General features: G+C 45.0%; 1 protein-coding gene across 1 annotated transcript in view; it reads left to right on the forward strand.

The window, feature by feature from the left end:
- Window positions 1-15,304, forward strand: part of Tulp4 (TUB like protein 4) — a 109,773-nt gene that overhangs the window by 81,953 nt on the left and 12,516 nt on the right. Inside the window, exons 7-10 of the mRNA XM_059272819.1 lie at window positions 4,888-5,112; window positions 6,082-6,316; window positions 10,993-11,137; window positions 13,633-13,777. Of these exons, the coding sequence (XP_059128802.1) occupies window positions 4,888-5,112; window positions 6,082-6,316; window positions 10,993-11,137; window positions 13,633-13,777 (750 nt within the window). The remainder of the gene's footprint in view (window positions 1-4,887; window positions 5,113-6,081; window positions 6,317-10,992; window positions 11,138-13,632; window positions 13,778-15,304) is intronic.

The raw sequence follows: 15,304 nt of genomic DNA on the forward strand, positions 1-15,304 counted from the left end.
TTTTCTCCTCTAGCTTATTTCACTTAGCATAATGTCCTCAGGGTTCATCTGTGTTACAGTGCTCAAGCTGTATCTGCCTGCATTTTTATGTCTTAATAGGTTTTATTATGTGAATATAATATATTTTGTTTGCCTACTTATGCATCCATGGACATTTGAGTCCTATCTTTGGCAGTTGTTTTATTTTGTGTGAGACAGGGTTTCTCTTTGTAGCCTTGGTTGGCCTAAAACTCAGTATGTAGACAAGGCTGTTCTTGAACTCCGAGAGACCTCCTGCTTCTGCCTTCCAAGTGCTGGTGTGGAGTCATCCAGCAGCACACCTGCTGACTGCTGTAAGTGTGCTGCTGTGAACATGACTGCACAGATACCTCTCTGAGACCCTTCTGTAAGTTCTTTTGATAGACATCCAGAAGTTCACTTCTTGGTCATGTGATAATTTTTAATTTTTTGATGACCCACCATTTTCCATTGCAGCTGCTTGTTTATACATCCCCACCCACCTTTCTAAGAGTCACAATTTCTCCATGTTCTCACTAGTGTTCGTTATTTTCTGGAAGTTGTGTTCGTATGTTTTGTCCTTTTGATAGTAGCTGTCACACTGGATATGAGGTGCTGTTTCATTGTGACTGTGATCTGAGTTGCCTGATACTGTACTGAGTATCTCACTGGTGATTTCTTTAAAGACATGTCTCTTTAAGTCTTTTGCTCTTTTTTAATCAAACTGTCTTTTGTTTATAAGATTTAAAAGTATCTTTTGCTAATATTATATCTTTGTGAGTAAGTAAGCATGTTTGCTTACTTATTAATTCACATATATCGCTGATATTTTGAGAGGCTACTGTGTGGTGGCATAAGCCTTGAAGTACCACTGTGTAAGAGCTAAACAAGGAGACAAAATCCAAAACCTTGGAAACCAGCTAAAGAAGATACATAATAATCACAAATACATGCTGCAGAGTTTAAATGAGAATTGTCTTCCAGATGCTGTGGTAACATGGATAAAAGGAGTACTTTTTCCAGCTCTGTCAGCCCCCCTCTTACCTCATTCAGTAAACCTTGTGCAATCTGTGACACCCTACAGTTTTCATGGCTGTTTGTAAAGGTGTAGAACATTCATACTGACATGGAACCACTTTATGGACAGGCTCCTCTGAAGGTCAGGGTGCCACCCATCAGTGCTTCACCCAGAAACCAAGCCAACCTCACTTAGCTCAAATCTCAGTGATACTTTTACTGACTTTCAGCTATAAGTCCAGCCAGATGTGTAGTTGGAGATAGGAAGAGGGACTAGCAGTCAGACAAGAGCTTAAGTTAGAGATTCCTAGGCACCTGCACAGAGACCTTTGGAAGTTGAAGTGAAGTTGGATTAAGTGCCAACGGAGTGGATAGTGAGAGAGGGCAAACACAGAAAGAAGTGTCTGTGCCTAGAGAGTAGAGCATGGCCCTTAGGTAGCAAGCAGTAGCTGCAAAGGAGAGAGAATGTCCTAAAGAACCATTAAGGGAGGTAGGTCAGCCTGCAGGACAGCAGGTGAGTGTAGACATGGCAAAGCTGGGTTTGGAGGTTGTAAGGGGGAGTTGTCTCATCATAATGACGGAAGTTATACTGTCAGATATTTTTTCACTCAGTGTTTGTAGGGTTAAGTATTGGTCTAGATGGGAGAGATGTCACTGCAACAGCCAGAGTGAGCAGCGATGTTTCCTGAAGTAGAAAGTGACCAGGTACACAAGAAGATAAGGAGTGGAGGTAAAATGAAACAGGGAGATGTGTGTTTGTTCATAAACAACTAATAAGATCTTGTGGTTAAAAAAAGAATAAGCTGAACACTGATCAAGGGCAGGGTGGAAAGTGGGCTTGGGGACAGGGTGGTCAGCCTGGAAGCCATGCACAGGGAAGAGATTATAGCAGGAGCCATGAGGCTTTGCTAAGGAGAGGAAGGACAACTTCTGACTGACGCCCTGATAAGCTGGGAGGTAGATAAAAAGCACAGATGGACATAGGATACAGGAGCCCTTGGGAGCCATAAGCTGAGAGGAAATCCACGTGGAAGCTGGGAGCCTCAAAATAGCCATTGGTGCTATTTCCTCCCCTTCTAGAGTCAGAAGCACTGGTACCTGGAATGAGGGTTAGAAAGGTCAGTGTACTCTCGGGTGAAGGCCTTGACGTCATCAGAGTGCGTCAGAGGGCAGCACATACCTACCAAGATGGAGCAAGCATAGCAGCTGGGCTCCCTCCCCTCTACCAAAACCACTGTGCCTTCCTGGAGCCCCTTCATTGCCTTCCTGACCCCAGTCACCTCTCAGCGGCCTTGTGTCCAAATAACAACCACAGCATTGAAGTTTGAGGGTTACTTTTTCAATGTCTGGGACACATTCAAGTGTATGCACAGCAGGCAGGTAGAAAAGGATGGGAGGTTTTTCAATATTTCTCAATTCATAAGACTTCTGTGCTTAATTGGCTATTTGTGAACTTGACTTGAGACATACCTCATGATTCTGTCTTAGAGTACATGTCCCACCAGTGTTCTGTTCCCTGGTAGAGAATGTCTTGCTCTGCTTTCTCAGTTCAAAGAAGTCTATCCCTAACACCTACTGGATAACATGCTCCTTTAAATCTGCCCCAAAAGTTGACGACCTTCTTTTCCCTGAGCCCTTATAGTGTGGAATGCCTCCAGCATGTATTACTTTACTGTCTTATTTTCTTCGAGCCAGGGGCCACATTTTCCTTGATTTTTCTGACTGCCCCTGTGATGCCCAGCTTGAAGCAACACCATCTTCCCTTACTGTACTGCGGCTCTGCTTTCTCCTGTTCCTCTACTCATACTTCTTGGGGGTGCATCCGTGCTTGTATCCCACCCAACCTGTGGATTCTTTCCTGCCATAAAAATCTGGGTCTTGGCCAGTGCTCTCTGTGGAGCCTGTGTCTCCTGTCCTGTTATCTTTTCTGTAAACATATTTTATTATTGTTGTTTTTGTTGTTGTTTCTTCAGTAAAATAGCCTTGACCTAAATGGACTAGGAAGAGAATGGGGTTCATTACTGACTAAATGGCAGGTAGTTGATTTTCTGAGTGAGGTAGTACACATTCTTAAGGCTGTTTGTTGTATCAGGACACCAATACTTAGGAGAGGTGACCATTTATTGGGTTGGACCAAGAGTTGTAGTTCTCCGGTTTATTAGCTGGAACTAAATTACCTAACCCTCTTGATTTCCATTTCCTCTGGTTTTAACTGGAACAGGACTGCCTGTGTGGCCGTTGAGAGTACTGAGACAATACATATGAGCACTTACTGTGACACCAGAGTCTAGTGGGGTCTGAAGATGGGCTTCCTTTGTTAAAATGGATGGCGATTGAAACTTCACGTTCAGCTCAAAGTCTGAATTAGTAGTGTAAATTCTTGGTATAAAGAAAGGAGATGTGCGCTTAGGGTAATTTATACCTGACATGTAATCGACCATTATACAGAAATAGCTCCATGGGAAGTGGAACTAGGAGGAGAGAGGGCAGGAGTCTGCAGTCCCCGTGATGCTGGTATAGCAGATCCATTCATCTATCAAAAGGAATGGACAATTGCAGGAAAGAAGTCGTATTTCTGCAGCAGCTCTAGTGTGTCAGGATGTACAAGCTGAGGACTGGTTCTCGTGACTTAAGCACCAACTTAGGGTGTAAAGGTGTAAAGGGTCAGCAGCTGTCTTTAAAACTAAAGCTGAGGGCTGGGGCTGTAGTTCAGTCATAGTGCGTTTCCACAGCAGGACTCCAGCACCACCAATGGTCTACCCTCTGTGGAATCATGCCATTGGAGAAGCCCAGCTTGAAATGCTCTAGAGGCCCTCAGATTTGAGTTCCTGTATCCGTAGTTAATAAGTGCATGATCTTTGGTGGGGGAGCTGTGGCCCAGACTCATGGATAAACATACAAGATAAATTATCTTCAGCCTTGCACTTTGCTTTGAAATTGAAACCAGGATCAGCTGACCCTAGGGGCTACTTTAAGAAATTGTCTTTATGTGTTCCTTTTATCTTGATGTTCGTCAGTAAAGTATTTTGAAAATTCTGTCCCTATCTGTCATTCCTATCAAAGACCTGACATCTCCACTTGTGATCTCTGAGACCCCTGGAGACCTCATTAAATTAGCACTCTCTCTGGATCAGCATGAACAAATCTCACTGTTTTCTATCACAGCCCTTACCTCTTTCTGCCTTGCTCAGCTTGTATACTCTTACTTAGGTAATACTCTTGAGTTTGAGATTTATTTCAGTACGAGAAGTTTCTAACCTATGCATATTTGGATTGCAGCTTGAGTTTTCAGAGAAGATCCTCATAAACCCCTGGAGACTTTTCTAGGAACTCTGCTCCCCAACTCTCCCTTTTCCAAAGAGAAGTCTGCTTGCCATTCCTGGCCCATTGCTGTGAGGCTGGCTGAGAACAGCAATGACTTAATTCTGAGCTGTAGCCATAATAGGTCCCAGACGCACCATGGTACCACCTTCTCCTGTAATCCTCAGCATTCCTGTTTGGTTCATAGATAGAGAAGGATGCTTAGAGCTGGGGATTAGTCCCAGATTTCATGACCGGGAGCCCCACATCCATTGTTAATTTGACCTTTAAGTGCTGTCTCTTGGAAAAATTGATTGAAAGAGGTCATGTGATTTATCTCTTCATACTTTCTAATTCATTGGAACGACACTGGATAATTTGAGGATCAAGAAGCCCAGCACTGGGGTAAGAAGTATAAGTGAGTGTGCCCTGAGGCAGTTGTCCCTGCTTTCAGAAGCCAGTTCATGCAGAGCTAGTATTCTCTGCTATGCTTTGAAAAACCAGCATTCTTAAAACTGTCAAATGACTTAATTTTGCTGAAATAAGTTTAACTGCCCCCCCTTTTCCCGGCAGCGCCCCATCATCTCCATTTGTTGGGGCCATCGGGACTCCCGGCTGCTTATGGCCTCAGGACCAGCCCTGTACGTGGTTCGAGTAGAGCACCGAGTGTCCAGCCTCCAGCTGCTGTGCCAGCAGGCCATCGCCAGCACCCTTCGAGAGGATAAGGACGTCAGCAAGCTGACCTTGCCCCCTCGACTCTGCTCCTACCTGTCCACTGCCTTCATTCCCACCATCAAGGTAGAGTTTCCTTCCTTCCTAGCCTTCTTACCAGAAACTGGAGAGATGCAGGAGGGGAGCAGAGGTGATACAGAGACCTCTCTGTTTCCCCGTTAGAGTGTCTGGGGCTGGCTGCATGGGCTTGGCAAAAACCAGTGTGTCCTTATGTGTCTGCAGCCTGCCTGGCCTTCCTGCTAGTGTCCATGTGAGGTTTGCTCTACAGGACTGATTTCCTTTCTCATGGCCAGTTGAGTGTTGTGTCATCCTGATGATCAAAGGAGCAAAGCGCTTATTTAGGACCCGACAGTGTACCGAGTACTTTATGAAGATCTGGTTTGTTTAGTCTTGACTTCAAGCAGACTCTGACATCATTGTTTCCACTTGATAAATCAGGAAACAAGTTCGTATAAGGGAACTAACTTGTAAAGCTAGTTATGAGACTAGTCAAGCTTGATCTCCTCCCACTGTACTGAGCGTGACTCCCACATAGTGCAGCTCCCGGCCATCTTTCATACAGACTGTCCCCCAGAAAATGCCTATATAGAAGCAACATGCATGTGAAACAGACCTGCCAGTCTCTGCTCACATGAGGCTTCTATGACCTTGTACTCTATACCCTGGCACCTTTTCCACATTCTGTCTCTAGATAGACTTGTTGATCACTTTTCTCCTGGTAAACCAGAGGTTTAGAGTCTCAGGGTTCTCTTTTCTAAGTTGCCTTACAATATTGATAATGTCAGCAGGGCTCAACTGTGTTATATCGGAAAAAGCAGATGTCTAAGCTGCCACCAGTTGCTGCACCTCAGTGTCCAGTGTGGCCCTGGCTTGCTTACTGTTTGGAAGCCTCCACAGTTCTGAATCTCCCTTCTACAGCATGCAGTTGGCCTCTGCATGGCCTGCACTCTGCCGGAGTAGCTGAGACAGAAGCCAGTCTGCCCTGTGCTTTCTGGATTCCCAGATGTGTTTTTTCTGCCTGTGTCCCGCCTCCAGCCCCCGATTCCAGACCCCAACAACATGCGAGACTTTGTCAGCTACCCCTCAGCTGGCAATGAGCGGCTGCACTGCACCATGAAACGTACAGAGGATGACCCAGAGGTCGGTGGGCCCTGCTACACACTCTACCTGGAGTACCTGGGAGGACTCGTGCCTATTCTCAAGGGGAGGCGCATTAGCAAGCTGAGGCCAGAGTTTGTCATCATGGACCCTCGGACAGACAGCAAGTCAGGTAGGGCCCTTGCTGCAGGGACTCTGACCCTTCCTGTGTGGTTGTGGAATATCACTCTTAAAGGCATGCAGTGAGAATACCTGTTTCTGAGACATGCTCTTGTACTGGCTAGTGTGGAACATTCTCAAAGTTACTCTATTTCCTGGTTCCCACCTAAGTGAGCAGTTCTCTAAATGCCCCTGTTGGGAGGTTTTCCTAGCATTCCAGGTGTCTCAGGTTGAGGAAACATCAGCTCCCATTCCAAGAAAAGCTGCTAGTGTACGCCTTCTGGCACTGGTTACAGGCTCTCTCACAGTCACTGAGTAAGCATCCATTGAGTACCTCAATGTAGTGCCGGAGAAAGGAGAAAGCATTAAGTCCCTGTCTTCCCAGAAGGATGATAGAATTCAGCTTTTCAAGCCTTCAGTCCGCCCCAGCCTTAGGGTTTGGCTTCTGTTATCTACTATTCGGCTTTCCAGTTAGGTTCTAGTGAAAGTTTCTTACTGATCCGTTAGTTTCCAACGTGAAAGAACATTCTGTTCTTGTGGAAATTAGACACATAGAAGATGCCTCTCTAAAGGACCCTAGACTGAGGCCCCCACAGGAAGGCACTGTGAGGTTTCGTGCCAGTTAGTTACCAGCCAAATGTACATGCACCTGTGAGTACCTGTAGCTTATAAATTCTGCCACCTCCCTGTGCACCCTGCCACAGAATGCACAGCATTGACCTCGATGTCCATCACCTGCCAGAGTGTCCTGCTTGGCACACTGTAGTCGTCATTCTCAGGGTCCTGCTTGTCCTGGAAGGAGGGCACTGGTCATCTTTGTATTCCGAAGTGCCAGACCTTGAGACAACATTGTTTCGATTACATTTGTTTCATTATTAATATTCTCCACTTGCTAGTACCAGTTCACTATTCCAGCTGTTGGACTGGCCTTTACCCCTCATTGTGTCCCTGAAGCTACCATAGCATGTGGGACCAAGGTCTCCCTAGTTCTTACAGCAGCAGCCTTGTTCACTCTCACCCTCTCTTGGCAATGCCAGTATTTACATGTCTGCTCCAACCATCTTGGTTAGGCATTATCACAGCATTCATGGCAGTGTTCTCTACCAGTGTTCCTGTATAAAATAAAAAGCTAAACAAACAAACAAACACAGTTTTCCAGTGCTGAGTGTTCATTCTTAGTCCGGATTTTTGATTTGCATCATCAACTAGTACCAAGGGTGAAGAATTGAGGGCATGCAGTCAGAAAAGAGGGCAAGGGGAAGTAGAAGACTGCACAGAATGGTTTCAGGAGGATAGTCCTGTTGGGAGGGTGCAGGGCCAGGTACCTCGGAGCCTGCACTCTATCCCTGTGCATTTTCCTCTCCCAGGGGCCTTCACAAGGCACAGCTCTTAACAACTTAGGCTGAGACCGAATATGTAGGTCTCTTGGGTAAAGGGCTTGTTTTTCTCCCCCATGTGTCTGAATTCCTCTGCAGAAGAGGCTGCTGCCTCCCAAGGCCAGACTTACCTGCATCCTGACTTACCCGCCCAGTGCCTGGTTTTCCTTAATGGTCAGACTGCCAGCTCACTCCAAGTACAGACTGCTCAGTTGCTCACACTTCTTTGAGAAATGAAGTATTTTGTCTTAATAATTTTATAATTGTAAGTTATAAAGTGAATACACAAACACCAAGTCAGTGCCCACTTTCTGTGGCACTTGAGCCCCTGTGAACCCTGCTAGAGCACAGAATGATGTAAGTGCTTGACAAGTTCATCAAATTCAAACACCTCATGACAGAAATAGAAGCTGTGTCACAAGACACAGTCTGACTAATTGGAAACTAATGGGATATATAAAGGAGCTCAGAGGATGGAGGGGATTTGTAACTTTGAAAAGCCAGGACTGTCTCATCATGAGAAGCTAGTTAACCCAAGACTCCACAGTGTCATTTCTCAAGATGTGATCCTTGGACCACTGTTATTGAAAGCACCTTACATTAACTGATGAGGTCAGCTGTGGGACCTGGGTTCCTTGTGAGATTTTTTTTTATGCACTTAACTTTATGATTTATGTTAGGAATGTTCAAGTGTCTTGCTGGAAATTGAGCTTGGTTTATACAGTGCTTGTCCAACACACACAAAACCTTGAGTTCAATGCTCCTGTAAACCAGGCATGGTGTGACATAATCCTCACATTTCAGAATTGAAAGTAGGAAGATCTGAAGAGCAGAGTCATCCTCATATGTTTAGTAAGTTTAAGGTCATCCTGGGATATATGAGACTCTGTCGTGTGTGTGTGTGTGTGTGTGTGTGTGTGTGTGTGTGTGTGTGTGTGTGTAACTAGTGTGTATTTTTATACTGTGTAATATGTGTCCCAGAAAATTTTTCAGTGAAAATCCAGAAATTTGAGGAGGCTAGGAAGGTAGCTCAGTCAATAAAACTTGAATTTGATCCATCAGAAATAAACACACACACACACACACACACACACACCCTGAGCTTGCCTCTGGTTTGAGTCATGACTAAGCTTCCTTTGGTCCAGTGACTCAAATATTAAATCCTAGAAAGCACTGTTCATTGTATATGGACTGAACCTTTTTATGTGCTCAAACTCTGACACGGCACTGCGGCTTGCTAGATACAATGTTCCTGTGCTTTGGTAAATAGCTTTAAAATGGGGTGACAAGAGACATGTACTGGGTACCAGCCTCTTTTCTAGTTGCAGGCAAAGCTCTTTCTGTACAAAAAGGTTCCACTCTACCTGTTAACCGCCATCTACTCAGAAACTCAGTGACAAGCTTGAATTAACAAACCCATCCTTTGAAATGTCAACATCTGTTTTAAATGTTGGGATCACGTATTATTTATGTTTGAATGTTGCAATTTGATTACTTGGTGAGGTTCTTCAGAGCCTGAAATTTTGTTAGCACAACAAATTTTGAAGAACGGGGAACTAACATTAAGCGGGGAGGGGGACGGGGTATGAGGTGGGACTGGGGATTGGGTGGTAAAAAGAAGGGATATGAGAGTGTGGGGTGGTGGAGTCAGCGAGAGACTCCTGGAGGTAGGATGCCTACTTACAGTTGGGTGTTTGGTCCACTCCGCTGCACTTTTCCTTACCCTCTGTTTGGGGCTCTAATATTCCTTCTGCTGGCCATCTAGCAAAATTACAAGGAATGGCTTCCATATGAAGTATCCATAGAGCAACCCCAAACTACCACTGAACATCCTCACTGCCCAGAGTCTCCCTTTCAGTTCTCTGATGGAGTCAGCTGTACTGGGTAGAATCGTCAGGCCCCAGACAGCCTGTGGCAGTTCCAGAATTGCCATTCTAGACCAATCATGCCAGAGAACTTGGCATGGACCCAACTCGGCAAGATGGTAGTTCCTGCAGATCTGGATTGGTCGGTCCTTCCCAAGTCAGAGGCAGGTTCCAGGAAGTCTGTGAACAAGTCCTCAGCCTGGTTTCCTAGTCTAGTTGAAAGTTTACACAGGCCTAGGTAGGTAGTGACTGAGTGTGCTGAGGCTCCATAGTAAAATTTTTATTTTCAGCTTTTGGCATAATGAACAGTTTTGTATATTTCTGGGATACTAAAATATTACCTATTTTAACAGCAGTAGTAGAAATTGCCTACTTCTGCTTAGAAAAGAGCATAAAAATGTAAAAAGAAAAGGACTGCTTCTTTCTATTTTAACCTCTGACCTAATGTGGAAGCCAATGAAGTCCATCTGTCCTATGTAGCAGTAACAGTTGCTTACTGTGAGTGAGTATTGCATCACTAGGGTATCCTGACTGCTTGGGAAGTCAGGCTGTACTGGAGTTGAAACGGGACAGCTGAGCTCTGGAGGGAAAGATATCCTGACTGCTCGGGAGTCAGGCTGTACCTGGAGCTGGGGATGGTCTCCCCACAGGATAGAGCAATCCTGCTCCTCTCCTGAAGAGCTGCTACAGCTGAGCTGAGCTCAGCCCCCTTACAGAGGCTTCCCAGCAGAGCTCTGCTTCTTGTCCAGCCCGAGATGTTGCTTCTTTTGCTTCACTCTGCTAAAGGGGAAACCCCTGCAGAAATGTAGCAGTCTCCTCCAGCTCCAGGAAAAGTTGTTCATTTTTCTGCTCCCCTTTGCTGGGTCCCTCTAAGGCAACGTCTCTGCAAGATTTTTTTTTCTGCTCCCAAGGGACATCTTAGCAAGGTTCTTCTCTGTGCCGGTGAATGAAGATCTTCACCCAAGACTCTTTGGAGAGAGATTCATTTGGGGAGGAGGAGTCCAGGAGAGAGGCTGTGAAAGAACAGCCATACCTGACCAGGCAGGGTGGTTTCTATAGGATTTCTCAGGGCGGAGCTTCTCCAGGGAGATTTTCTGTTCAGGGATTGGTTAGTTTCAGTGGTCAGGGGCAGGGAGGGCAAGGATCTCAGAGCCAAACTGTGTGTCTTTCACTGGCCTTTTTATCTTTTTGGCTCTAATTCTGAGGCTGGGGTATATTTCTTTGACTAGCTCTGATTCTAGGGACAAAGTGTGTTTCTTTGGCACTGGTTTCAGAGTCAGGGCATGTTTCTTTGGTTCTGGGTTCAGGGATAAAGTGTTTCTTTCACTGGCTCTGGGTTCCAGGGTCAGGTTGGTTTCTTTAGCTGGTTCTGGGTTCCAGGGTCAGAGTGGGTTTCTTTAGCTGGCCCCTTTTTCCTACCCTTAGACCTGATGGTTGGTTTCTTACAGATGAGATCTATGGGAACAGCTTGATTTCTACCGTGATTGACAGCTGTAACTGCTCAGACTCCAGCGACATTGAACTGAGTGATGACTGGGCTGCCAAGAAGTCTCCCAAAATTTCCAGAGCTAGCAAATCGCCCAAACTTCCAAGGTAACAGGCTTCCCTTGTTGTGCCTCCAACGTGACATGACGTTGTTTGTTCTAGAGACAGAGTCCCATTGAAGCCGACTGAGTGAGGATTCCCGACTCTCTAGGTCTAGATGGATGCTCAGTTGTAGAACCTGTTCTGCCCAAATGAATGTGACAACGTGGAGAAGAGGAGGAAGGAAAGGAAGTGCATGCTTGCACAGCAGCAAGATCAACTCCTCTTGTTTCCTCACCACTTTTCATTCTGGAGCGTTCTCCCTGGGATAATTACAGTTTTCCTTTCCTTCCTTCCCGCCTCTCTTTGTCCTCTGGGGCAGCCATTGCTTCCCAGCTTGTGTGTTTGCCCTTCGGGTTTCAGAAAAGAAAACAGTGGTTTAGAGCAGACCTGCTGTATTGAAGAGAATGCCGAGTTCTGTGCCTGTAACGCTGCCTGAGGCAGAAGGGCTGGTGTCACCACCTGGGAGAGAGAGCACTGTCTTCCTCCTGTTGCTGTCAAGGCTGTGTGACTAGACAGACAGACTTACCATGGGCAGAAATGGACAGACTCTTGCTTGTTTACAGTTCTGTGATAGCATGTGACATCGGGGTGTGACTTACATCCCCCTTACGCATGCCCAGATGCTCATCTTTCAAACATTTGGGTCACTGGACTGTGGTACACCAGTGTGTCTCCACCAGTTCAGCCCATCATCCTGGAAGGTCTTAAGTGTTTCTTGCGTTCAGTATGACTTCTGTTGCTATAGATTATTATTTTTTACTGTTGAATTTCATATGAATATGGGTCCTGTTTATTTAGCTTTTTTTCCCTCAACACAGTATCATGGATATCAGTGCTTTGCCTTTTTATTTTAAATCACTTTGTGAGATTATTCCATTAAAAACAAACATGTCACTACGTGCTTATACACTTTACCAATCAATGGATATTTGATAGTCCCTAGTTTAGGACTGTAATGAATAAATCCATTATAAACATTTTGTGAAAATCTTATGGGAGATATTGCACTTATTTCTCTTGCATATATTCTTATGAAAGGAGTTAGAGGGTCATGAGTTGAATACATTTTAAACTTTGGTGGAAACTGTCAAGTAGCATTACAAGGTGACTGTACCAAATTAAATTTCTACAACAGGATATAAGAATTCCAGCGGATTCCATTCTTACTTCCAGCTCCGTTGTCACATTAGGAAACTTTTTCCCATTCTGATGATGTGTAGTGGTGTCTGACATCCAAGTTTGACTCTGGTCCAGGAGTGATGATGCTGAGCTGAGCACTTGTCCTGGGTGTGTCAGCTTCCTTTGGTGAAGCTTCTGTCTGAATTCTTCCTTCATTCTTCATTGGGTTGTTTATTGAGTTGTAACAGAGAGAAGAATCTGTGGCAGGTACACATTTCCTAGATAGTCCAATGTGTGAGGTCCTTTTGTGGTCAGTGCCTCTTGAGTTGCATTTAAGAAATCTCTGTCTATCCTAAGACCATGAGCATTCTTCCTGCAGCTTTGAAATTACAGTTTCACATGAAAATCTCAACTCTGCTCTATAGCCAAACTAATGTTTGAATATAACATGACTGAAGAGTATACAATTATTTTTACTGTCCAGCTCCTCCAGTAATATGATTCATTGTTTTGGTTTTTTCATCTAAAGTTTGTTTAAACTGCATATAAAATTATGAACTTGTAGTAAGTATTGTGTTTGGCTTTTTCCACTACCGAAGCAGAGAGTCATTTACCATACATTTTGTCTATAAATATCCTTTGAAGGCTCTACCAACTCTTTGTGACTGGTTTTTCCTTTCTTCATTCTTTTCTACCTGGAGCTCCTTCTCCACAGCAGCTAAGCTAATAATCTTAGCACACAACTCAATCCTCCATCTTCCCATCTCTCTGGAGCCTAAAGTTTCTTACCAGGTTTGAAAACAGTATACATCTGGTGCCTAGTGCATTTTTCGCATAGGACATCATAAACCTTAGCAGAGTTGTTTTCATAGCAACATCTTTAGGAGTAAACAAGGGAGTAGAGATAGAACATGGAATCAGAGGCAGCAGAAAAGCTTTGGATTCAGTTATTTGACTTAAATATTGTAAGTGACAATGTTAAATTTAAATAGTCTGCTGAAATTCAAACTGACACAGAAGGGATTTTATAGACCACAGTGGCCTTAGGGTGAGAAAGAGTCTTCCTCCTGCCATTTTCCCGGGCTGATTCTGCAAACCTTTGGCAGAAGGCATGTGGACTTCTAAGTCAGTACTGCAAGTCAGTAGGTAGAGTGTTCATTCTCTAGGCTCTTACAGATGAATCACTTGGTCTGATCTCCATATTTTTAAACTCTGTGTATATTACTTCATGTCTAATTGGCATTCTTTCCTAAATCAAAAGCAAGATCACTTTGTGAAATTAGGGCCTTAAGCATTGAGAGCCAACCTCTGCGGGTGAGTATGAGAGAAAGAGGAGTCCTGGATGCAGATGCATGTCTCACCATCCGGCTTTGTCTTCACAGGATCAGCATCGAGGCCCGTAAGTCACCCAAGCTGCCCCGGGCTGCTCAAGAGATTTCTCGGTCTCCCCGATTGCCCATGCGCAAGCCCTCCATGGGCTCGCCCAGCCTGACTCGGAGAGAGTTTCCTTTTGAGGACATCACTCAGGTAGACATGCATACCTGACAGTGGAGCCTCCGTGCTGTCTATACCCATCAGGCTACCTGGAAGCACCACTGTCCTTCCTAACGTGGCTGTCTTGTCCAGTGCTACACCTGCATGCACACTGTGTGGTTCTGTTCCATGTACCTCCCTGTTGCTGGAATCTTCCTCCCAGGGAGCTCTAAGATGTATTCCCTTCTTCACTTTTGCCTCTTGGTCCTGCCGTGACACCTCAGTTCTAGGAAGGGAACGCTGGCCGTAGCCCCCACAACCTGGTCTGCCTCCTCAGCCTTTGTGCCCTGTGCCTGTGTTATGCCTAAGTCACCTTCTCCATCTCCTCCTCATACAGTCAGGTTGCCTAGCAACACCCCCACTTCCGGCCCTAACTCAGTTTGTACCTTCTCAGTGAAGGCTTTTGCCCTGGCCCAGCCAACACATGTGGTGCCTATCCCTTCTGGTGTTCTTCCAACACTTCTTGTGTACACACCAGGGACGGCCTTATTATCCACCGTTAGGTCCTAAGTTCCCCCAGGAACTGTCTTCTTCACATCTCTATCTTAGCCACACCCACCTTGAGCATAGCAGTGACTTTTTCAAGTGTTTTTTATCGACTTGATGAAACAAAAGGATAATTGGGAGGTTTAAAGACATAATGGTTTCAATTCAGCTGACATCTGTAGAATCTATCAATGATAAAAAGGAGAAATGAACAAAATTGTATTCCAGTCACTTTGGTAGCCTTTTTACCTTTAAAATTGTATTTATTTTAGGTTATGTTTTTATTATTTCACATTATGTTGTTATTACTTTATTATTTAATTACTCAATTAGCTTGCTTGCTTGTTTGTTTTAGATATAGCTAGCAGTCCAGACTGGTCTGGAACTCAGTATACTCCTATCTCAGCCTCCCAATTGCTGAGATTACAATCCTCCACACCTGCTTTATTTATTTTCTTTTTACTTATTCTTGAGTTGAAGCTATGCTGTTTTGTCCAGGCTGGTCTCAGATTCCCACTTCATCCTCCTCACTAGTGAACTACAGACATACATCACTACTCTGAACTTGGTTGGCCTTTTTGGAAACAGGGTCTCCTCTAGTCCAGGGTGGCCTCAAACTTGCCATGTAGGCAAGGATGACCTTGAACTTCTGATCCTCCCAGCCTAACCTCTAAAGTGCTAGGATTACAGGCCTGTGTCACCAGGTCCAGTTTGTGCAGTGTTGGAGATGATGCTGGGTGGACATTCTGCAACTGACCACATCCCTAGCCCTTTAATAACCTCTCTAAAGATAGGTTCATTTATGTGTGTGTATGTGCTTTTATGCGCTTATGAGCACCAGGTGCGTACATGCGCCCACTGAGGCCTGATCTCCTGGAACTGGACTTACAGTTGGTTGTGAGCCACCTGACGTGGGTGCTGGGAATGGAACCCCTGTCCTCTGCAAGAGCAGCACGTGCTCGTAACTGCTGAACCATCTCTCCAGCTGCTAATGACCCTTTACACTGAACACATGGCCATGCTGGGACAGAGCAA

Source organism: Peromyscus eremicus, chromosome 8b (genome assembly GCF_949786415.1).
Source record: "Peromyscus eremicus chromosome 8b, PerEre_H2_v1, whole genome shotgun sequence".
In the NCBI taxonomy this organism is placed as follows: domain Eukaryota; kingdom Metazoa; phylum Chordata; class Mammalia; order Rodentia; family Cricetidae; genus Peromyscus; species Peromyscus eremicus.